This window comes from Eptesicus fuscus, chromosome 5, assembly GCF_027574615.1.
Source record: "Eptesicus fuscus isolate TK198812 chromosome 5, DD_ASM_mEF_20220401, whole genome shotgun sequence".
NCBI lineage: Eukaryota > Metazoa > Chordata > Mammalia > Chiroptera > Vespertilionidae > Eptesicus > Eptesicus fuscus.
The window spans coordinates 39,019,558-39,045,377 of record NC_072477.1 but is presented as its reverse complement, the minus strand read 5'-3'; the positions used below and the strand labels follow the sequence as shown (position 1 = coordinate 39,045,377).

General features: G+C 41.7%; 1 protein-coding gene and 1 pseudogene across 2 annotated transcripts in view; both read right to left on the bottom strand.

The window, feature by feature from the left end:
* Positions 1-362: 362 nt before the first annotated feature.
* LOC103283736 (nascent polypeptide-associated complex subunit alpha-like) lies at positions 363-1,006 on the bottom strand (annotated as a pseudogene).
* Positions 1,007-21,469: 20,463 nt separating this feature from the next.
* Positions 21,470-25,820, bottom strand: part of FERMT2 (FERM domain containing kindlin 2) — a 67,465-nt gene continuing 63,114 nt past the window's right edge. For both annotated transcript variants that reach the window (XM_054716058.1, XM_054716059.1), the window contains 3 exons: positions 24,179-24,303; positions 23,730-23,871; positions 21,470-22,739 (listed from right to left, as the gene is read on the bottom strand). In XM_054716058.1, coding sequence (XP_054572033.1) covers positions 22,566-22,739; positions 23,730-23,871; positions 24,179-24,303 — 441 coding nt within the window. In that variant the 3' untranslated portion in view covers positions 21,470-22,565. The remainder of the gene's footprint in view (positions 22,740-23,729; positions 23,872-24,178; positions 24,304-25,820) is intronic.

Here is a 25,820-nt window from a genome sequence, read left to right as displayed (position 1 = left end):
GGATTTGTCATGATTTTGTAATGATTCTAATTTGAGTGGATTGCACATATTTATTTATTAGACATATTTATATAGCATATATTTGAAATGTAGACTATATTGTTGAAGCTGGATCCTCTGTGAGAACTGGATATTTTATTTTATATATTTTTATTTTTATATTTTTTACCCACAAGAAGCCCTAATTTTAAATATTTTTTATTGATTTTTCAGAAAGAGAGAGAGGAAGGGAGAGGGCAAGAAACATTTATGTGAGAGCCATAACTTTATTAATGATAGAAATAGTACAGATTTCAAACCAGACTGCAATTACTCTTTTGAAAACATCAAAAAACAAAAACACAAACAAACAAAAACCATGGTTACAGTGTGAATTTCATACCATTCACAATATCATTACTGTTGATCTTCAGGGCTTGGACTGACTTTGCTCTTGACACATTTGCTTGTGACATGAGCAATTCTATGTCCTTAACTACCATAACCTGTTTCATCAACCTCTTCCTCTTCACTCTCTTCTTGTACTGTTGGCCTCTGTGTGTTTCCTTGAATGTCTGAGACAGCTTCACCTTGAACTTTGAATTTCTCACCAGCGGCTAGCAGGACTTGCTGAGATAAACCCTCGATCTAGGCTTCCCCCCAAACTACGTAGGTATCTGAGGCTGGGCTCTTGTAGACATCTGGTTTTGTGACGACAAAGAGGATATTCTTAGATTTTCAGATAATGACCCTAGTAACCCTTGTAACTTGTCTAAGACCAAGTTTGGACACAGCCCTCTGCGCCTTCCCTTCACTCCAGCTCTGTTTGGCTTTACTGACCAGTTCTTCACCGACTTCAGCGGCTGCCAGCTGGGCTTGTTGTGTGGTTTGCCTGTGCAGAATCTTGTTCCTCGAGCTCTGGTACTGATTCATCGCTGCCAGATTCTGTTCCAGACCTTATCTCTGCCTGCGGCTGTGGCAACTCGTGCTCTGCAGCAGGGACGGTTTCTGTGACTTCAATGGGCATTTTATGTGGGGAACACAGAACCGAGATGGCCTGGTAATGAATATTTTAATAGTTCCATTCTTCCATTTCAAGCATTAGAATGTTTTTTAAATTATTAAAGTTTGACATTTTGTCAAGCTCCTGTTTCTAACCAGAGTCATCTCTACTACACATTAAAGAAAGTAGCTTTAAATTTTGATTCAGTTATCTCTAAAGTATCTTTTATTCACAAAGGAAAAGGTGTGCCTAGATCATATCCAAAATTCATATCTCATTAATGCTTCAGTAATCCCATTAATTTGACCACACAGGCATTGACCATTGTTGGGTGTTAGTCCCATAAAAAGTACCACCGAGTGGGAACCTGTACTCCCTTAGTTCTGGGCTAAGCATTCTCCCTTATCTATTACAGAACCACTTCTATCTCTCACTTTGTGGTCTTCGCACTGTTATAAGAGAGTTGACTTGTGACACTGGAGTGCAAGATATCACAAATCACTCTGGCCAATGCTTTTTCTCTTTAACAAATCACACTTGACTGTTTTTAAGAAGTTAATGAGAGAGGCTATCTTGTGCTATCATTAGGAGGCTGGGGTTTCTACTTTCCAGTATCTTTCATCCAGTATCTACTTTGTTGTTGTTTTTGTGTGTTTTTTACTTATGTTGTCCAACACTTCAGGCCCTCAAATCTAGTGACTAATTTCTCCTAGATTGTGAACAACCCTTAACACACTGCTAAAAGAAAAAATGTACATGCCAAACAAGCAAAAAATACATATGTACTTGAATATATTTTTATTGATTTCAGAGAGAAGGACGAGGGAGAGAGAGAAACATCCATGATGAGAGAGAATCATGGATCAGCTGCCTCCTGAAAGTCCCCGACTGGGGATCGAGCCCACAACCCGGGCATGTGCCCTTGACCGGAATCGAACTGGGACCTTTCAGTTCGCAGGCCGACGCTCTATCCACTGAGCCAAATCAGCTAGGGGAAACAAAAATATTTTTTAACACAGTGGTGGGCATCTTTGTTGATTAGCTAATGTATATTTTATATATTTATATTTTGGGGAATACATTTTTCCCTGTTTAGAATTACAGTTGACCCTAACAGTGATGGCGAACCTATGACACGCGTGTCAGCACTGACACGCGTAGCCATTTCTGATGACACGCGGCCGCATACCGAGGATGAAACATTTGCTGCTCCTGAGGATGAAACATTTGCGACTAGAGTCTTGGAGTTAGTTTTTTCCTCAAAGTGACACACTACCCGAGTTATACTCAGTTTTTTGGTGAAGTTTGACACACTAAGCTCAAAAGGTTGCCCATCACTGCCCTAGAACAATGCAGGGGGAAAGAGGGAAGACCTCTGCACCTTTGAAAATCCATACTCAGACTCCCAACCAAGGAAATGACCCTTGAACTACATGCAATTCAAACCCGTGTTAAGGGCCAAATGTATTTCTACTCTTTGAGATAATCTCTGACTAAAATAATGGAATAGCTAATAAGTGTTTGAGTGTGGTAGAATGGAATAGAAAGCACATTTAACGTTGGAATAAAATATTTCTGATAACATTTTTTCTTTTAAAGATTCCAATGTGATATCATAAGTGTAATGCATATATCCAAACTCTTCAAATTATATGCCTTAAGTATGTGAAGTTTTTTTTGTATATTAATTATGCCTTAATTGAGCTCTCCTTTAACAAGAAAAGAATAACTTTGTTTTTGTCAGGTAAAATGAGGCTTAATGTTGCCTCCCTCCCCCCGCCCCAACCACCCCCCGCAAAAAAAAAATTCCAATAAATGGAAAGAGATACCATCCTCATGGATTGGAAAGACTCAATATTGTTAAAATGTTAGTTCTCCCCAAAGTAATGTGGAGGTCCTGCCAGAGGAGTGAGGGGTCCTAGCCACACCAGGCCCCCAAGTTCAGGGTTCCAGTGCCAGGAAGAGAAGTCCCTACAACCTCTGGCTATAAAAACCAGTGTGAATTGAGGCTGAGTGAGATGGAGCGCTGTTGGAGTTCCAGGCAATTCCTTTTAAAGGGCCTGCACCAGGGGCATAAGGGGAGGAACTGAATTGTCTGGCCTCAGGGCAAGAGCTAGGTGGCAGCTTTCTCCCAGACAAAAGTACTGGCCAGTGTTCCTTTGATGAGCCTTTCCCCCACAGAGCCCAGAGGCAGAGACTCAGCCAAATTTGAGTCTCCATTAACCTGGCTCACACTGTTTGCCCTACCCCAATGATTCCCTGAGACTCCAGCCCACCAAACTAGTGGGCCCACACCAGTGGATTTTCCATATGAATGTCCTGTCTTTAGACTTTTCTAAAATCTCTAAAATAAGTAACATCTGGCCTCAGCATGCCCTATACCTCTCGCTAAGTGACTACAGGCCCAGCACTAGCAGTAGGGGGCTGTGGTTCACAGCTTGGCTTCTCCTGGGCACTTCCAAGCTCAGCACAAGTAACAGCCATCTGCAGATCACTTTGTAGCTCAAGCCAGGTGACCTTGGGTAGAACACAGGTGGCAGCTGACTTTGGTTTGCTCCTCCTGGAGGCTCCAGAGTCAGTGCAACCTTTGGACAGCTTCAGACAACATCAGAGTACCACCCAACCACCTCCACAAGTGACACACTTAAGGGGCGGACTCAGAAGGCACCAGAGTCCCACCGAAGTAAGTGCTCTGTGAAGTGGGCCCCTGCACAGCTCATCCTCCATAGTGGTTGGAGCCAGTATTTACAGCTGATTGGCTTAGGGGTAAATCCCTCCCATTGACTTGCCAACAGCCATCAACAACAACAGTGGATGAGGGGGTGCACCTGGAGAGCCCAGCTTGGGTGATGGGGAGGCTGTGCCACTGGACCCTACAGGACACCTACTACATTAGGCTACTCTATGTAGCCCTGAGACACAGCAGCTCTACCTAATACATAAAAACAAACACAGAGAGGCTGCCAAAATGAAGAGACAAAAAACAAACAAACCCATGTCCTAAATGAAAGAACGAAACAAAACTCCAGAAAAAGAACTAAACAAAATGGAGACAAGCAATGTACTAGATGCAGAGTTCAAAATACTGGTTATAAGGATGCTCAATAAACTTAGGGAAAGAGTAGATGAACTTAGAACTTCAGTGACATAAAAAATGACAGGGAAACTATAAAAAGAACCACTCAGAAATGAAGGATACACTAACTGAAATGAAGAATAATGTACAAGAACTCAACAGTAGAGTAGATGAAGCTGAGAATCAGATCAGCAATTTGGAATATAAGGAAGCAAAAAAACCCCAATCAGAACAGCGAAAAGAAAAAAGAATCCAAAAAATGAAGATAATGTAAGGAGCCTCTGGGGCTACTTTAAGTGTACCAGTATTTGCATCATTTGGGGTGCCAGAAGTGGAAGAGAGGTAGCAAGAAATTGAAAACGTCTTTGAGAAAATAACAATAGAAAACTTCCCTAACCTGGTGAAGGGAATAGACATACAAGTCCAGGAAGCACAGAGTCAGAGACAAGATGAACCCAAAGAGGCCCACACCAAGACACAACATAATTAAAATTCCAAAGGTTAAAGACAAAGAGAATCTGAAAAGCAGCAAGAGAAAAACAGTTACCTTCAAGGAAACTCCCATAAGACTGTCAGTTGATTTCTCAACAGAAACTTTGTAGGCCAGAAATATTCAAAGTGATAAAAAGCAAGGACCCACCACCAAGATTACTCTAACCAGTAAACCTATCGTTTAGAATCTGTCATATGAAAAGCTTCCCAGACAAGAAAAAGCTAAAGAAGTTCATCACCAGCGAACCAGTATTACATAAAGTGTTAGAGGGTCTTCTTTAAGAAGAAGGAGAAGAAAAAGTTCAAAAATATGAACAATAAAATGGCTATAAATACATATCCATTAACAAATGAATCTAAGGAAATAAAATAAATGAAGAAACAGAATAGAACCAAACTCAAAGTTACAGAGAACATTTTGATGGTTGCCTGATGGGAGTGGGATGGGGGATGGGTGAAAAAGGTGAAGGGATTAAGAAGTACAAATTGGTTGTTATAAAATAGTCATGGGGTTATAAAGTACAGCATAGGGAATATAGTCAATAGTCTTAATAACTATGCATGGTGTCAGATGGATACAAGATTTTTCAGGATCACTTAGTAAGTTATATAATGTCTAATCACTGAGGTGTACATCTGAAACTAATATAATATTGTATGTCAACTGCAATTGAAAAATGATTTAAATAGAAAAGAAAAGATACAAGTAATCCATGGCCTGGAAGAAGTGGCAAAATGTGTATCTACTAGAGGACTTGTTTCCAGAATATATAAAGAACTTGGTAATGAAATAATAAAAACACCCCACTTTTAAAAAGATGTACAAAAAGTCTTAAACTGACGCTTCAAAGATATATGAATGGTCAGCAATCAGGAAAAGATGCTCAACATCATTAGTCATCAGAGAAATGCATATTAAAACCACAATGAACTGGTACTATACACCATTAGAATGGCTAAAATGAGGAAGACTGACGTCAAATGTTGGTGAATCTGCAGGCAACTCTAATACATTGCTTGTGAAAACTTAAAATAGTGCATCTACTTTGGGAAAAGGTTTAGCAGTTTCACATAAAAATCAAACATACACCTATTCTTTGGCTTAGATATTCCACTCCTAAGAGAAATGAAACACATGTTCACAAAAATGAATGTTCACAGTAGCTTTATTCATAATAGCTCCAGAATGGAAACATTCCACATGTGCATCAATAGGAAAATGGATAAACAAATTGTGGTGTATTCAGGCAAGGAATGAACCACTGATACATTCAACAACATTGGATAAACCTCAAAAACATGCTGAGCAAAAGCAGCCAAACACAAGAGGACATTGTGTGTGATTCCATTTATAGAAATTCTAGAAGAGGCAAAACAAATCTAAGGTGGAAAAAAACCAAAAAGACAGTAGAAGTGGTTGCCCATGGGAATGGGAGGAGGGATGGGGAAGGCACGTGGAGGCACTCTCTGGGGAGATGGAAATGTCTGAATCATAAGAGGACTGTGGATTTCATCCGTGTACCCATTTATCAAATTGTACAGCTGAAATTTGTGTTCATGTCAGTTCATATTTTGCCTCAAAAAGCAGCACAAAAATAATTGAGTAAAGAGTAGATAGTGGTAAAGATGATGCAAGAATGACAAGATATTAGTAACTGTTAAAATTGTGTGATGATACATGGGGATTCTATTCTATTTACTTTATGTGTGTTTGAATTCCTTGCATAATAAAACATTTAAAAAAGCAAATTGATGGGAAGGGTCACGGATTTTCCTCGTTGCTGTACTTTTCCTGGGCAACATTCAGTTATCCATGTTAATGGAGCAGAATACAGTGGTTTAAAATCACAAGCTTTGGGACCGTTTACTAGCTAGTTGGCTTTGAGAAAATGCCTTGATTTCTCCATAGTCCAGGTCCCTCATATGGCTTAAATGAGATGAAATACATGTAAAGTGCTTTGCCAAGGTCTTGCTCAATAAATGTCAGTTGTTGCCCAGCCAGTGTAGCTCAGTGGTTGGGTGTCATTCAACTCATGAACCAGGAGGTCACAGTTCCATTCCCGGTCAGGGCAGAATGCGCAGATTGTGGGCTCGATCCCCAACAGGGGGCGTGCAGGAGGCAGCTGATCGATGTTTCTCTCTCTCTCTCTCTCTCTCTCTCTCCCTCTCCCTCTCTCTCTCTCCCTCTCCCTCTCCCTGCTTCTCTCTGAAATCAATAAAAAAAAAGATAAATGTCAGTTGTTATTAGTGGAGGGCAAATGTGGCAGAGATCACTTTTTTAAAATTTCCTATTTGGCTTTGAAAAAAATCCTTTCCTGTTTAATTCAAATGTCATTGTCTGTGATATTTGGGGAATCATCATGATGGGGTCACAGAGGGGAAGGTTGGGCTGAGAAGAATCAGAAAAGGATTCCTGCCCTTGCAGTGAACTCTTCTACTTTACGTTTAACTTGAGAATTAACACCTAAACTTTATTTCCACAAGACTTCACATTTGCTCATAAACTGATAATGCATACAATCCCAAAATCGTGGGGGTTTTTTCTTTGTTTGCTTTTTAGAATTAGATTTTTTTTTTTTCCTTTTGAGAGCACCTGTCTCTGGAAGGTTTTGCTTGGGCCAATATTTAAATTGGCTCTGTTTTCTAACTTCAAAACAGCTAGTGGTAGGGAGAGAAAGCTAAGATTTTTGGACCTAAAAATAGCAAAATAAATAATCCCCAGCTGGCTAACAAAAAAACAAGTGTATAAGCATGTTCATTCTCAGGCCTGGAGTGCAGTTCCCTCTGAGTTTCTTTCCTTAGCAGCTTGCACTCCACGCTTTCACACTGTTCAAGGCTAACCATTTCCTTTATGGCTGGAATTCTTTTCCTTATTCATTCAAGAAATCCATTTAGAGCACCCTCTCTGTGCCCGCCCCACACCCTCCCCCACAACACACACCAGAGGCACTGGGGAGAAAGGATGAGCTCGCCGCCCACTTGGTTCGATGGCTTGGAGACAGACACTTAGTCAATGATGAGTAACTCGTGGGGACACAGAGGGCTGTCAGGAAGGCCTCTCCCAGATGCCATGAGTGCGGATGTGAGATGGGAAGGAACTCCATTGGTCTTTTTCTTGCTTTACACAGTGTTGGGTGTTGTTGTCATTTCTCATTCAAAGTCCTAAATGGAATTTGCCAGATAGAACTACTTTGAAGACTTCCTTGTCGTGATCATCTTTCCAAATCCCTTCAGAGAAGTTTCTCTGTGCACCACGATATATTTTGCTCTTGAAAAGCAGATGTAGGCACATCTGCTCAGGGTCGAAGTTCTCCATGGACCCCAGAGATGTTGCAGAGATTCCCACGCCTCAACAGTCCTGCGATTTCTCTCCTGCTCCCCCCACCCCCGCCTCCCCTGAGGCTGTGCCCAGGGCTCATGTCTGTTTCCAGTCCCTGGCCTTCCTCATCCCGAAATGGAAGGAGCATCTATCTTATCCGTGGAAGCTGGCCTTCCCCTGCCTCTTCCCCAGGGCACCTTGTTCTGGGAAGCTTCCGTGTGTCCCCCTGCTTTATCTCGTGCTTCCGTAGCACCCATTTTGTTGCTTTCTCATCTTTGTTCCTCTGCTGCTTTTTAAAAACACAGGCATTTACACGCACTAAGGTTACAGCTGACGCTGCCTCACAGGCGGCATCTTATTTTCCATGTTTCTCCGGGATGGTTTTTAATGGTTTGTCTCCCTCACATTTTCGTTTCCCTGTCTGTACTTCGGATATAATTGCCTAATTTTAGCTTCTTTTGAATAACTCCAATCCATACCACGTTACTGCACACGATTTCTCTTTTTTTAGTACCTTAATCAGTTTGAAAAACACAGACACTCTCTGTTTTAGGTTTTCACAAATATTTATTGAACTGCTACCATTTCCTCGTGTTGGGACTGGGTTTTTCTCGCTGACCCCGAACCTTGCCTCCAGCCCTCCTGCGTTCATGCCCTTGCTCTGGGCTCCTGTCCATCCTGCCCGCCGTGTCCCCTGGGTCAGGCAGTTTTCCCAGTTGCTGGCCCGCAGCTTCTCTGACTCACGAGCACTTATCACCTCCATCGCCCACTTGGCCGTTAGTCATAAACCGCCCTGTGATGCGTATCAAACTTCTCATGTGCTGTCTTCCATGTTTATAGGAGTCTTTTCATCTCTGGGCCCTATTATCACTTGATACAGTATTCTCTTCCTCTGGTGCTGAAATATTAGAATTTATTGAAAGGATAATAGCTCCTTGCTTTCTACTTCTCCACCTGCAGCTTCAGGAGCCTGCTATGCCTCTCAATCACGGAGCTTTACCTGCCTCTGAGGAAGGGATGAGAATTGATAGATCTCTTGGAACTAAATGAGCTGACTGGCCTCCACTGATCTGTGACCTCGCAGAGACAGGACTCGACCATTCGTTATTAAACACCCGTCCTGTTTTTAAAAAGCGGTTGCTTAACAGATTGCAAAAGACTATGCTCGAGGCGTTTACAGAACACAGCTTCTCAGAGCAATTTCTCAGAATAGGAATCAAGGGCAAGGTTTAGAATCCAATCCAATAGGCTTAGGAATCATTTTTCTAAATAGAGATCGGCATAATTTGATCCCAAGCAGTTCTGGGGATCGAGGAAGCATTGTTCACTCATGTTGCTTGCCTAAAACAACAACAACAATAAAAACCTACAACTCTGCAAGTTCTGTATCCCACAGATTGTCTTAACCAGGAAAGATGAAAGAAAACATCTGTCCAGTTGTCTCGGTAAAGATCTTCGTAAGAGGAATTCTGAGCATGTGAAAGGAGGCACGTTCACAGTATAGGCCTCTATGTATGTGGTGCCCTAAGGTCTGGGCCCTGCTTTGCAGGAACTTAGTTCCGGCTTCCTGTGAGGAATAACTAGCAGGCATTTACTCTTCATTATGTGGTTGCTTTCAACAACATTTATGAGAAAGCAAAAGGAAGTTTCTAAACTACTGCCAGATGGCACGTACTTGGAGCACTGAAATGAAACCCAATCAGAAAGAAACCTAACAGATTTAGGACAAGACAGGCCTCTCTTGAGAACACCGGAAACTGAAGCATTTCCAACCCTTCCATGAAGACACACAGACTGACGGTACAAACTTATTTATTGAGTTTGAAGCTTAGAAATCAAAGTCAAACCTGAGTGGCAAAGGGGACCTCAACAGCTGCCTCCTGTTTGCTGCCTGTCCTTGGCTCCGTGCAGTGTCTTCCCTGTTGAGGTTACGTTTGAAGAGTTAACTTCTCCCCCTGTTTGGTACAGATCAGCTGGTATTGTCGCCCTCCAGTAAAATGATGGCTTTTCAAAATACAGTGCACCCTTGAACAACACAGGTTTGAACTGCATGGGTCTGCTTATACGTGGATTTTCCCAATAAATATAGTTGACCCTTCGTATCCCTGGGTTTCATTCACATCTGCACATCCAGCCAACTGCAGATCGAGAATTCTGTTTTCTTTTTGTTTTTTTTGAAGGCAGAATTTATTATTCCAAGAACCATGTTTTTCTTTTTCTATTTTTTTAACTACAGTTCACATTCAATATTATTTTATATTTGTTTTGGGTGTACAGCAGAGTGGTTAGACATGCATATACTTTACAGAGTGTTCCCCCCAATATATCCAGTACCCAATAGGCACTGTTTATTCAGGTCCTCTGCTCACTTTTTAATTGGGTTGTGTGTGTGTGTTGTGTGTGTGTGTGTGTGTGTGTGTGTGTGTGTTTTGAGTTGAATGAGTTCTTTATACATTTTGGATATTAAACCCTTATCAGATATATCTTCTCCCATTCAGTGGGTTTTTTGTTTTGTTTTGTTAATAGTTTCCTTTGCTGTACAAAAACTTTTTAGATTTATGTAGTCCCATTTGTTTCTTTTGCTCGAGGAGATATATCAGAAAAAAATATTGCTAAAATAAATGTCCAAGACTTTACTGCCTATGTTTCCTTCTAGAAATGTTATGGTTTTGAGTTTTACACTTCTAGTTTCATTTTTTTTTCCATGTATCTGTCCAATTTTCCCAGCATCACTTATTGAAGAGACTGTCTTTACCACCTTGTATGTTCTTGCCTCCTTTGTCATTCATTAATTGACCACATAGGCGTGGGTTTATTTCTGAGCTCTTCATTCTGTTACATTGATCTATGTGTCTGTTTTTATGCCATTACCAGGCTGTTTTGATTACCATATATCCATGTAGTATAGTTTGATATTAGGTAATGTGATACCTCCAAATTTGTTCTTCTTTCTGAAGATTGCTGGGGCTATTTGGGGTCTTTTGTGGTTCCATATAAATTTTTGGATTATTCTAGTTCTAGAAAAATGCCATTGGTATTTTAATAGGAATTGCATTAAATCTATAGATTGCTTTGGGCAGTATGGTTATTTTAATAATGTTAATTCTTCCTATCCATGAACATGGTATTTGCTTCCACTTATTTGTATCTTCTTCAATTTATTTTTTCAGTATCTTATAATTTTCGAAGTAAAGGTCTTTTGCCTCTTTGGTTAGATTTATTCCTAGGTATTTTTTTTAATGCAGTTGTAAGTGGGATTGTTTTCTTAGTTTCCCTTTCCAATAGTTCATTGTTGGTATATAAAAATGCAACCAATTTCTGAATATTTGTTTTGTATCCTACTATACTGAATTCATCTATCAGTTCTAGTAGTTTTTTGGTGGGATTTTTAAGGTTCTCTCTACATATAGTATCATGTCATCTACAAATAGTGACAATTTACTTCTTTGTTTCCAATTTAGATACATTTTATTTCTTCTTCTTGTGTGATTGCTGTGGCTAGGACTTCCTGAAAATGCTGTTAATTTGTGGTTGGTTGAATCCATGGATGCAGAGGGCTGACTGTATGCATTGATTTATGCCATTTATATAAGGGACTTGAGCATCCTCAGATTTTTGCATCCTTGAGGTGGTGGGGGTGGGGGTGTCCTGGAGCCAATCCTGAGGGATGACTGGTAGTTAAGTTTTGGGGGAGTGAAAAGTTTTATGTGTATTTTCAACTGCACAGGTGGTTGGTGCCCCTAACCCCCACGTTGTTCCAGGTCAACTGTATACTTTGTAAGAAAATTTTATATACATCTCGTTTAATCCATGATATTATGTATCTTTTTCATTTGCACTGAACCTGCACTGAACTACAGCAAATGGTCAATTTAAAAGAAAAAATGTCTTCTTTTACTGTAGATCCTCCTTACTCTGGTACTTTCTGTATGAACCAGAAACATTTTAAAAACAAACCAAAATAGACTCTGGGTATTTTCGAGATTGTCCTGCTATATAGCAGTGGTCTTTATCTACCTTTTCCATCCTTTGACTCTGTGCTGATATATTTATAAAGCACTTTCAAATCATGAAAACTGAATTTCTTGAGAATCCACATCTTGTTCAGAATTCCTCTCTCGTCAAGTCCGCATCTACATATACTAGTAGAAGGCTGGATCTAAAGTACAGGGGCACCTTCGATGTTCATCCAGACAGCAAGAGTAGGTGTCAAGTAAGTTCTTGATTCCTCTCCGATGACTTGAAGGTTTAATAAGATTTGGGTTGACATCTTCACAACCGCTTATGGGTAATAACACTGTGATTGTATTCTTGAGCTTAACGTTGATTTTCTAATTGAGCTGATCTGTTCGCCTTCTCCTGTTCAGTCCCTCCTGTGACTAACGCACATTTACAGAACAATGGTGCGGCCTGTGAACATGAAACAGGGCAAAGCCGGCTGGACGACAGGGAACTGAACGCCTGACCCTGGATCAGTAGCTCCATTCTTGAACCAGGGCAGCCAGACCATCAGTTGTGGTTCACTTGGCAGCAGGGGCCAGGCTCATGTGCCGGTCTAGTCCGACCCAGTCAAGTGCGTATAACAAAAGAGCAGAGAGGCAGCTGCCAGGAGCAAGCCTGCTTCCTTTCATCAGGCCACGGTGACTGTTGGTGTCAGTGTCACACGGGACTTTAGAATCACCAACAATCTATCTTTTAGAAATGCAGCGTTTACTCTCCAATAGGAGAGAAAAAGATTTGCCACTTCTGTTCTTTTTAATGTTTACAAATGTTACACATTTAAACCCTTTATTTATACTACGTGTCCTGCAGCTAAATTTTGGGTTCAGCATTAGGTTGCAATTCATCCATTTTGGCTTTGTATTGGAATTTATTCACTGCTGCTATTTTATTCCATTTAGAAGTGTGTTATCATTGGTCCAAGCTACTGTGATGGTCATTTGTTTCCAGGTTTTGCTATTGTAAGTAGTTCTGCTGTGCATAGTCTTGTGCATATTTCCTGGTATGCACGTGCAATTTCTCAAGGATATATGTATACACACACACACACACACATACACACACACACACACACACCTAGGAGTGAAATTGCTGGGTTGCAAGATACATCTTGAATTTTACTAAATGATGTCAAAGTGTTTCTGAAGTTTTCAATTTATATTTCCACCAACATTAAGTATTCCAGTGAACTGCATACTAGCAATACCTGATATTGTCAGACTGAAAAAAATGTTTTAATCTTCACCCAAGGATATATGTGTTGTTGTTTTTTTTAAATTGATTTTTAGAAAGAGAGGGAGAGAAACATCAATGTGAGAGAGAAACGTGGATTGGCTGCATCCCGTACACGCTCCAACTGGGAATCGGACCAACCTTTTGGTGTATGACACTCCAACCAACTGAGCCAACCCAGCCAGGGCCAGACTGAACATTTTACACACTAGGTGTGCAACTTTATTTTAATTGTATTTAAATGTTGTCATCCCCCCATTTTCTACACTTCTAGTGAAGTTGAACAGTTTTCCATAGATTTTTGTGGCCATTAAGTTTTCCTCTTTGTCCATTTTTCTTTTGGCCTGACCATGTGCGTGTATTTATATTCTAGATGCTAATCCTTTGTCCGTTATGGGTTGCAAATATCTTTTCCCAATTTGAATTGCCTTTTTATACTTTATAGTCTATAGTTCTCATTTATATGTTTTGTGCCTTAATACACAAAATCTTTCCTCAATGTCATATAAATGCTCTCCTATGTCATCATCTTTTAAAAGTTTTAGTTTTAGTTTTCTCATTGAAGTCTTTAATCGTTTGGAATTGATGGTCCAAATTCCTCTGTTTCATAAAGCTAACCGCCGGCACCATTCATTGGAAGCCCATCCTGACCTGCAAGGCCGGCTCTCAGAAATGAAGTTTCCATCCGTGTGCATGTTTGGACCTGGCTACTTTATTTATATCTGTGCCAACATCACACTTTAATATGGTTTTATACTGATTTCTTGCTATCTGCTAAAGCCACCCCCCCACCTATTGTTCCTTAGGAGTGTTTGGCTATGGTTGGCTGTTTGCTCTCCTAGAATAGAAGAAATGCTGTTTTCCAAATGTTCCTTCTCAGAGCTAATTGAATTTATAATTAGGCAAGGAAGATAGACATAAGATTCAGATAAACAAGATTTGATCAGTAAACCTGAGCGTGAATATATTTACTTGATTTTTACTTGATCATAAAGGTTACAACATTTAGATTTGAGAATTTATGCTCATGAAGTGTTTTCTTCTTCATTGTGCACGATCTACAAAGCATATTAATACAGATATGTTCAACCCATTTTGCTATTTTTATCACAAATTTAATTAACATTGAACTTGGACCACTTCCCTGAGCAGAAATGCAGATAATGCCTGGCCAATGAAGCCACACGAGACTATAATTAGATCTCATGAAATAATGGTCTCAAATTATTTTAAGTGCTTGTAATTTTTAGTATATGCAGGCTCATGCAAAAATATCAAAAGGGAAGCTCAGCTAGGGGTATGTGTGTGCTGGTAACTGTTTACTAAGGAAACAGAATTTTAATATATACATTCAGCCTGGGAAAGTCTGAATTGTTTATTAAATAAAGCAGAGAAAGCAAGAGGAATCAGCACATGGGAAATAAGGTCACCAGATAAGGCTTTTTTCTTTTTCTTTTTTTGCTACTCAGTTTCCTGTTCTGGGTTGCTCTGTGATCCACTCTGAGAATTTCACTCCTCTTACCCAGACTTAAAATTTCCCATTTCCCGTCACTTTCTGCACTCCCTCCCCCATTCTTGAGCTGCCAAACCAAAGCAGTTCAAACAGACACACAGTTCATTTGTCGGAGAGCACAGAGCCTCAGTAAACAGCGTCTTCCTGGGTGCTGCTATGCAGAGATGACAGGACTCTCCGCAGAGCAAGGCTGTGCAGTGTCTGTTAGGTGGACACCCTTGGAGCAAGTCAGCTCATCCTTGCCTTTCTTCACAGCGGCACAGCTACAGAGGAGGAATGACTGCAATAGCTACGGCCGTTTGCAGGTGGCAGGGTTTTTTGGAATCAGCATCACCGTTTTTTAGAATAAAGCAGAGCCTAGATGGCAGCTGTGCAGGGTTATGCTTTTAGGAGACGCATTCAGGACTGGTGACGACACTGTGTCACAAAGGGGTGGGTTTCAGGAAGCCCCGTTCTCTTTTCTGAGTTATCAGAGTGGTGAAAATGTGCCCACGTGTTAAGTCACTGGATTAGAAACAGCAGCAGCCCTCGTCAGCCTTACAGACGGTAGAAATAGTCAGGAAAGGCACAGGGTAGGGATGCATTCCAGAGGATCAATAAAAAGGTTGGGTTAAAAGAAACAACTAATGTTTTAGTGGGTGACTGCCATATTCAATTAGGTGTAGTGTGGCCACTTGAAATATTTTATATAACGTTGTAAGGTATTTCTCCGGTTAAATTAAGTCAAGAACCCAGGTTGGTCTGATCTCACTTCATCATTAACTGGTAACAACTATAACCTACTTTTGCCCCACCCTGTAATACTGTACGTAAACTGTAACTGAAAAACAAATTAAAAAAAAATTTTTTTTAATTTGTTTAAACTGTGAATGAATCCTGAGGAATCCTACTGTAGTGGTCTCTCCAGAGGCAACCTCAGTCTGTGGGAAGAGCCCTGGCTGGGCCTCCAGAGACGCAGTTTCAGGACGCTGCTGCGTGCGACTCGGTGTCCTGTGGACCGACCCACCTTCCCTGGCCTCTCTTTCCCTTAAATCAGCAGGTCAGACACCTGGAAGCCGCAGTTGTTGTTAATCAGTAATCTTAACTTGCTACAAATTATTTTTTGCACAACCTTGAACTTCAGAAGTCAGGGACCTAGAGACATTAGCCCCCCCACCCCCCATTTTACTGAGGTATAACTGACAAAACTATAAGGTTTAAAGTACATCTTGGTGATCTGACAATGAAAGGATTCCCACCATCTGCTTTACACATCCATTACCCTAGGCAGGGGTGGGGTACATCCGGCCCGTGGGCTGGCTGTATGAGGCCTGAGAAATCACTTGGTCTGGCCCTGCCAAGGCATTACGGGTGAGTTAATTAAATGTTTGACCAAATAGAGCAGGCTAATTTTTAAGTTGATAATTTTGTATGGCCTCTGCGAATGACGTTACAAACATCCAAAAGGCCCTTGGCAGAAAAAAGGTTCCCCACCCATGCTAGAGACATGAACTTTGTAGGAGGAAAGCCACTTGCCATTCTTGACCTTCTGCTCTGACACAGACCAAGAGCGACACCGTGGCAGACTGTGTTTGTCCCTTTTTGTTGTTGTTGTTAAAAGTCTTACTAGGGTGGGGCAAAAGTAGGTTACAGTTGCAAGTACAAAAAAACAGCTTTTTCTTGTATTACTATTTATTAATTATTGTATTGTTTTCCATACGAACAACTGTAAACCCACTCTTGCCCCACCGATATTAGTTTTAGGTGCATAGCGTAGTGATCAGACATTCACATACTTTACGAAGTGGTCGCCTTGATCTGACAGCATAGTTAGTATATGATTGGATAACTGCATTCCCCCTGCTGTACTTTACATCCCTGTGACTATTTCTTTTTTTAAATGTTTTTATCGATTTCAGAGAGGAAAGGAGAGGGAGAGATAGAAACATCAATGATGAGAATCATCTATCAGCTGGCTCCTGCATACCCACTGGGAATCGAGCCCGCAACCCCTGGGCATGTGCTTGCTCTGTCTGGGAACCAAACTGTGACCTCCTGGTTCATGGGTAAATGCTTAACCACTGAGCCACACTGGTCCTGGCCCCATGACTATTTTTATAACTGACAATTTGTACTCCTTAATCCCTTTACCTTTTCCACCACCATCCCCAGTCACCCCCCCCCCCCCCCCCCCCCATCAATATTAGTTTTAGGTGCAGAACATAGTGATTAGACATTTACATACTTTACAAGGTGATCACCTTGATCTGACAGCATAGTTCATTGCATTATTATTATATTAATTTTTAGAGAGGAATTCTCTGGCGACCATCAATTTATCCTCTGTATCTGAGTTTGTCTGTTTTGTATTTTAGATTCCACATATAAGCAAAATCATACAGTACTTGTCTTTCCCTTATTTCACTTAGCATAACCTTTAGGCCCATCCATATTGTCGCATATAGCAAGATTTCATTCTTTTTTATGGTTAACTAGTGGCCCGGTGCACGAAATTCATGCATGGTGTCCCTCAGCCTGGCCTGCACCCTCTCCCATCTGGGACATCCCTCTTGCAATCTGGAACTGCTGGCTCCTAACCACTCACCTGCCTGCCTGCCTGGTCGCACCTAACCACTCTGCCTGCTGGCCTGCTCGCCACCAAATGCGCCCCCCTGCCGACCTGCTCGCCCATAACTACCTCCACCCTCTCTGGCCTGGTCGCCCCCAACTGCCCCTCCCCCCACCGGTCTGCTCGTCCCCACCTGCCCTCCCCTCCTGGCCTGATCGCCCCTAACGCCTCTGCCTTGGCCCCGCCACCATGGCTTTGTCTGGAGGGACATCCGGAAGGTCTCCCGGTCTAATTAGCATATTACCCTTTTATTAGTATAGATAGAGGCCTGGTGCACGGGTGGAGGCCAGCTGGTCTGCCCTGAAGGGGGTCCTGGATCAGGTGGGGGTCCCCACTGGGGGCAGTGATGGCCTGGGCGAGGGGCTGAGGTGGTTTGCAGGCTGGCCACGCTCCCATTGGGGTGAGGTTCCCTGTGGGGGGTGTGGCCGGCCTGGGTTAGGGGCTGAGGGCCATTTTCAGGCTGGCCACACCCCAATCGGGGTGAGGGTCCCAGCTGGGGAAGGGGTGGGCCTGGGCAAGGGGCTGATGGCCGTTTGCAGGCTGGCCACACACCCATCAGGGTGAGGTTCCCTGCAGGGGGGGTGTGGCCGGCCTGGGCGAGGGGCTGAGGGCTGTTTGGGGGCGGTTTGCAGGCTGGCTTTGTCTGGAAGGCTGTCCGGAAGGTCTCCTGGTCTAATTAGCATATTACTCTTTTATTAGTATAGAGCAGGGGTCCTCAAACTTTTTAAACAGGGGACCAGTTCACTGTCCCTCAGACCGTTGGAGGGCCGGACTATAGTTTAAAAAAAAAAACTATGAACTAATTCCTATGCACACTGCTAAGTCAGCTGCTAAGCAGGACAGGCAGCGGCGGCAAAAACACCGGGCGGGCCAGATAAATGTCCTCGGCGGGCTGCATGTGGCCCGCAGGCCATAGTTTGAGGACCCCTGGTATAGAGGCCCGGGGCATGAAATTCGTGCACAGGGGGTGGGACCCCTCAGGGGATGTCTGACTGCCAGTCTAGACCAGCAGATGGACATCCCTCTCACAATCCTGGACCGCTGGCTCCTAATCGCTCAACTGCCTGCCAGCCTGGTCACCCCCAACAACCCCCCTTCCCCCGCCAGCCTGGTCACCTCTCACGTCCCCCCCCCCCCCCCGCTGGCCTGATCGCCCCACACAGCCTGCTTGTTCAGTCGTTTGGTTGTCCCTCAGGCCGGCCCTGGGCGGCTGGGGTGCTGAGGGGACTGGGCGCTGCCATCTTTGTGGCTGTGGGCGCCACCATCTTTGAGGGCATGGCAGTCAATTAGCATATACCATCCTTATTGGCTGTGGGCGTTGCCATCCTTGTGAGGGCATGACAGCCAATTAGCATATTACCTCTTTATTAGGATATTTCATTGTATGTATATATTTATTCATCTATTGATGGACACCTAGGTTACTTCCATATCTTGGCTATTGTAACGGTGCAACGGCCCTGGCCAGTGTCGCTCAGTAAGTTGGAGTGTCGTCCTATACACAAAATGGTGGTGGGTTCGCTTCCCAGTCAGGACACATATCCAGGTTGCAGGTTCGATCCCTAGTTGGGGTGCCTGTGGGAGGCAACTGACTGATGTTCCTCTCTCTCCTTTCCTCTCTCTAAAAATTAATATAATAATAATAATGCAGCCCTGGCCGGTTTGGCTCGGTGGATAGAGCGTCGGCCTGTGGACTGAAGGGTCCCGGGTTCGATTCCGGTCAAGAGCATGTACCTTGGTTGCGGGCACATCCCCAGTGGGGAGCGTGCAGGAGGCAGCTGATCAATGTTTCTCTCTCATCGATGTTTCTCTCTCTCTATCCCTCTCCCTTCCTCTCTGTAAAAAATCAATAAAATATATTTTTAAAAATAATAAAGCAATGAAATAGGGTGCATATATCTTTTTGCATTAGTGTTTTAGATTTATTCAAATGAACACCCAGCAGTGGAAATGTTTGGCCATATGGTGGTTCTATTTTTTATTTTTTGGGGAATGAAGGGCTTGTCTTTAACAGGACTGGATAGGGAGATAGAAATTGGGGTTCACTTCCAACTCTGCCTTGGCACTAACTATAGCTGTGACTTTAAACAGGCCACATGGCCTCTGAGCCTCAGCTATAAAATGAGGAGCTATTATGACTCTTTAGTAGTAATGTATGTGAAAGCACTTAGCAAAAACTCATAATGCAGTTACTGTGCAGAAAACATGTTCATTTCCTCTGTATTAAACTGCTAAAGCTATAAAAATACTAAATTGTAATAATTTCTTGATTTCCAAAGGAACTAATAATTTAATAGGGACAATAAGACAGACTCAATCCTAATAAGGATGATTGCTCTTAAGTTCCACAAAGGACCAAACTCAGTGCAGTTCATAGGGGTAAGAGAAAATTTCTGGCTGCAAGGAAACTTGGAAGTATCTTTTTATTTTTTAAACTAGAGGCCCAATGCATGATTGAATCATGCACGTGTAGGGTCCCCTACACGCTTTCGCTTTTCACGGGGGAGCTGGGTGCCTGTCCGCTGGTGCACCAGGCCTTTCAGAAGCCTCCGGCTCAGTGGAGGCTTCTGAAAGGCCTGGTGCCGGAGCAGACAGGCACCCAGCTCCCCCACTTTTGATGGTCCGTGGCCGCTGAGGGGGGCTACCCTGCTGTTGAGAGGTGCAGGGGGCGGGAGTCCCGCCCCCTGTGCCTCTCAACGGCCACTGAGGGGGGCTGCCATGAACACCTGGCTACCCTGCCGTTGAGAGGCGCAGCTGGGTGTCCGCGGCAGCCCCCCTCAGCGGCCGTGGATCTGGCCGTTGAGAGGCGCAGGGTAGCCCCCCTCAGTGGCAGCGGATCCGTGCCTCTCAATGGCCAAATAGGCCACCCCGAGTCCCGCCCCCCAGCCTCCCGCCGCCCAATCGTGGGCGTAGCGGAGTGATGGTAATTTACATGTTACTCTATTATTAGATAGGATAATTCTTTATTGTTGAAAGTATGTCCCCTTTTCCCTCCCATTGACCCCCTTCAGCTCACCCCCTCCCCCGAAATTTGGAAGTATTAATGGAAGAAAGAACACTTGAGTTCTTTCTAAAATGCTAGAAAGATGAGATTGCAAAGGTTGAGCTAGAAGAAGGCTTGGGAAATGACATGGAGATGGGTGAGTGTCTGGGAAATGTGATCTGCCCAGTTTGATCGGACTGCAGGATGTTGGGAGATAAGGATGAAAACTTGAGCTGGGAAACAGACCACGGGAGACCTCTGAGCACCTGATTGAGGACTTGGCATTTGTGCTTTGGGCAACCAGGAGTCAGAGCTAAAATACAGCCGGTGCTGTGCTGGGGCTGAATTCACCGCAAAATCGCAGTGAGGGCAGTGGGGCAAACCAGAGGCGAAACATCCGCAGAGACGGTCCTCGCTTGAGGGAAGCAGTTGGGACTATAAAGGACTTGGGCTGTCCTAGTCTAAGTACAGTTTAGGGCCTTTAGCAAGTGATTCTACACGGTGACCTGTACTTAAGATAAGGAAAGGGTATATGTTACTTAGGCCTATTTTAATGGAAAGGAGCTGTTCAATTCCGGGGCAAGGCCTGTTATGACCTGGCCTTCGAGTACGAGTACGAAGAGAAGCCATGGCGAATGTGATCAGAGCTTTGCTCTAAGAGTCTGCGGCATCCTGGCAGGCACAGGACAAAGACCTGCATTTCGGTGCTGGCGATGAATGACAGGAGAAAGACACAAGTTTGTCTGAGGGGGGAATCAGTAAGACCTGGCCTGATTAAGTGCAACAGATAAAGGAGAAAGTCCAGGAGTAAAGTTTTGAGTCTGAACGATGAAGTGATAGCAGTAACAGGGAGGAAATGAATAAATGGGGTGTCTTTTTAAACCAAGAGTCATTTTGCTATTTAAAACAAATTCTGCTCAAGTCAGTAATTCTGTTCATGTCATATTTTTGTTTACAACTACATTTCTAACATTTAAATATTATACAGCTCGTTTTTTCAAATAGTAGGAAAAATGAGAAATTCTCACTTTAACACGTTAAGCACCATGTCAGTCACCGGTGACTGAAACGGAAAGGAAGACAAAACAGGCGTGGCGCTTAACGTGTTCAAGAAGAATCTATCCTGTCTAGTAACACTTTGGAATACTAGCAAACTGTTTCTCGTAACATAAGATGTAGGCATTTCCAAAAGGCAGAAGTTCATTTCTGCAAAATAAACACTATGTAAACCGTGAAAACAAGAAATACATAAAGAAACATTAAATAAAAGATTTTACTTTTATTTAAAATAAAATGCATTTATACAGTCTTTAAACCATGGGTTATTGGACAATACTGGTAATCTACCCCTCCCTGGCACCCTTTTGGGCCATGTGAGCTAGGAATTTTTTTGACTAGCACCAATGCAGACTGTAACAGCGCAACAGACCAGAACATGGCCAGTCCAGGCATCAGAGTTAAGGACATTGTGGCAAATCATGACTATATTGAAGTCATTCTTAATTTAGCAGATATTAAAACTGCATATTAATTATATTTTTAAAGCATTTAATTAATGTAAAGATGCTACATATCTACGCCATTTGCTAGTTGTGAGTAATTTAAAAAAAAAAAACTGTACAATTTTATAAAATTTGTGTTTGTACATTAGTTACACAAAATGCATACTTCATAGACCTTTACTTCATATTGTAATGCAAAGTTGCATATTTTAGGCAGACAGTGAATATGCTGGTGAATACTAAGTGTTGTAATACAATATGGTGTAAAAATAAAAACACAAGACAATATACATACATGCTCATTCAAGGACAAAAACAAATAAACCAAGTGTAACAGACTAATAGCATTTCCTTCAAGGTTAAACAATGACACTATTAAATATCAGGCATCTTTTGTAGGCCTGATTTATTGAGGGGGGGGGGTTTCAAATGGCTACCAGAAGTATGATTTTAAGAACACTAGGTCAAATTAAACATACATTAAAACACATGCATTAAACATGATAAATAGACTTCATATAGTTTAAGCCCTGGATAGCTGTAAAGTAGATGGCTTGAGTTTCTTAGTTTGGCTAGCTTACATCAGTGATATTTCGTTCCTGACTTGCCCACTACTTTGGTTTTCAATTCTTGGCCCTAAGGAATGTGTGCCATATTCAAGTTCATATACTGTATCATGATAGCAGGTTATAGTCGTGCTTGTTAGTGCACATATTAACTGGTCTGGTAAGGCAAATAAGTTTTCATGATAAAATGATAAAATTTCAAGCTTACTTTATTAAGCAGCATATAACAAACAACAGCTTTTAAAGTTAAATATTGTTATGGCCATGGAGTTTCATTACACAGTACTTCAATTCACACCCAACCGCTGGTAAGTTTGTAGAACATCTCTTCATCTAAACTCTCATTTTGGTCTTTTGCCCGTGTGGAGAGAAATATGTAGCCACCGATGAATTCATGAACCACTTTGCAATCTACTTCAGTACAAATGAAGGACAATCGGACTTCATCTGCAAACTCTACAGTGACCTGGAACAAAGACAGAGAACTGTTAAATCCCAGTAAAACTCCCGATGAGTGGGTCCCAGAGAAGGTCTGCTCTATTATAAAATACTTGATCCTCAAATACTCTTTTTTAATCCTAAACTAATAATGCCTTTAAGTCCAAAAGCATAAGTAAAGGTTATGAGCCTCTCCCCCACGCATGTTCTGAAAAGGAAGGCAAGGGGTTTAGGTCATTAAGTTCCCAATGGTCTCTGGTGATTCAATTAATGAGACTGTCTCTCTCCAAGGCCTGGGAGAAAATCTACTTCCTGTGTTTAATTTAATATTTGCTTTAGATATTTAACCTTTAGGTATCATGTTTAAATATTTCAGAAATATGAGATTCTAATGAAGTAATAGGAATTGATGCAATAAACCCAGAGATCTTAAAAAACAAATGATTAATTAGTGAAAGATTCTGTTTATTTTAAATGATAGCAATGCATGTATTCTAAGGCTAGGGACAGCATGATATATGGTAGAAGTGCCAGGTTTTAGCGCCCTCAACATCTGTTTGAATCCTGATTCTGTTACTAAGTGTGTGATCATGGACAATGACAGCCCTTAGGCCCTCTACGTTTTATGCCCTCATCTGGAAAGTAGGGATAATCCATCTACCTCACAAAGCTGTGCAGAGCTTCAGAAATAGGGTACAAATGTAAAACATCTCATATGCCTGGCACAAACTAGGCATTCATTAAAGAGTAGCTGCTATTGTGAGTGAAAGGGATTTATCCATAGAAAGACAACCTTAAACAAGATAAGCCAATATTCCAAGTAGATCATTATGTTCTTAGAATTTTAATAAATGGGCTAACTATGAAATAGGCAAGTTTAAGTGGGGAATGAATACCTAACCGTGTTTTATACTTGAAGAGGTAAAGGTACATATAATCCTCAGAACTTATGGGGCTTTTTATCCTTACATTTACTAATTTTTTTTAGCAGTCTTCCAGTAATACCGTTGCAGCTTACCATTTTGATTTCCCAGTTTACATTCCACTGTTTCATGTTACTGAAACGCCAGGTTTTAATTGCGTCTCCTGTGCTGGCATCCATCCTGATCAGCCTGTTGTATGTAATTCCAATAAGGTCTTCTTTTTTGCCCCCTTGGAACCTACAGCATTAAAAACATATTAGGGGTGAGGGGACATGTTGGCCTGTGTTTCTTCCAGATGTGCACGTTAGCTCTAAAAAATAGTGCCAATCTTATACAATTAAAAACAGAAATGCAATCATTTTGAATGTTTAATGTAAAAATTGTAAGTCTAGAAAACATATTCCAACATCTTTAAATTTTACTGTAAAATAGGTTAATGGGTCTCAGTTGGTGGCTTTAAAAGGTTTCATTTAATTATGTGAAGTAGATTAAGTAAAAAGGCACAGATTGAGGTTTACCCGTAGGTGCTCAGAGAACCACTGACCTTGCCATAAAGTGTGTGATGCCGAACTCCGGCAAGGACTGCCACGCTTGAATAAATCTCATCTTGGCTTCAATTAGACTCATCTGAGCTACATTCTGATGGGCCTCCAAAATTCTCGCTGTTATCTAAACATGATTGAACATCAACATCACCTTAACAGTAGACAGTATTGTTTCCTGGCAGATTCAAGACAAAGATTAAAAAAACTGAACTATGTGTCCCACCCCAAAATCCTATGTTGCAAGAGTTGAAATTAAAAACCTACATTTGGGAATTTTAGTAAAATGACTTTTCCAAATAAACCTTGATGTCTTTCTTCTTAATTTCAGTTTCCATATATCATGAAACAAAAAGTACTATTAGGAATACAAAACTGCCACTCGACACATTCCAAGTACACACATGTCTGATAACTATTATAAAAGGGCATGTTGTAATCCTCACATACACGGGAAGTTTTAAATTTAGCATCAAGATATATGATCAGAATGAGTACCTAGAAGACAAGTTTATAGAAGAAATATTTATTGCCATCATAATTTTAAAGTTTTTCTAAAGGAATCATTAGAAAAGTTCAATTTTAATTTAAATTATACTCGGGAAGGCTACTCCCATAGGAATGGAAGGAAGTTAATACATGAGGGGAGATTGTAGCTAGGGCTTTAATATTTTCATTCATTTTTTTGGTAAATATGGAGAACTTACCAAGTCTCTTATATAGCCTGGCTGTAGATGGCAATGCGAGGAAAAGAAAAAGGAAGCAGAAAGAAAAAAAGGCAGTCAGAAAAAACGGCAATGAAGCAAAGGAAAAGTTGCGGTAACCTGCAAACCAAAATTCCAGCCAAAAACCATGCAGAAGTTACTGTAGGTGGAAGCCAAGCAAAGTAAATGCGAGCATGAGAATGAGAGCGAGGAAGCAGCGGTTATTTCCATTTAGAATACTGAGAGACACTCCACGTTATGCTAGGTTGTTAAGTATTACTAAAATTAAGGGTAGAGAAAGTTGAGGGAGAAAATTAAAAGAGCAAATACCTTTTCCCCATCATGTACCAGTTCTTACTGGTTAGGATAAAACTAATTATTTTAGTAGCAAAATCAAAATTAATATTTAAAAGCCTTCAATATTGTCTCAGATTGAGTCAGATAACATGATCCATGCACCGCTCTTCAGACATAAGTTGAAGGCATAACATAGGTAGGACCCACACTATTTACACAAGAAAAACGAACACCTCAATTACCATCTGTTTTTTGCATCCTTTTTCCTGGAAGGGAAAATAAAGAGATGCCATACACTACACTAGGAATGGTCGCTATAAACATATTAGTCCATTGCAGTCTGGATTAACATGGATAAAACCATGTTAATAGTTTGGGAGTCATATTCATGTGAAAATATCCATAGCAAGTTTAATTAATATGTAGCTTTGAAGAATTCAAATAGATTTAAATATAACAAAGGCTAGCCCAACCAGCATGGCTCAGTGGTTGAGCATCGACCTATGAACCAGGAAGTCACAATTGGATTCCCGGTCAAGGCACATGCCCCACGTGCAGGCTCAATCCCCAGTGGAGGGCGTGCAGGAGGCAGCCAGCCAGTCAATGATTCTCTCATCATCAATGTTTCTATCTCTCCCTCCCT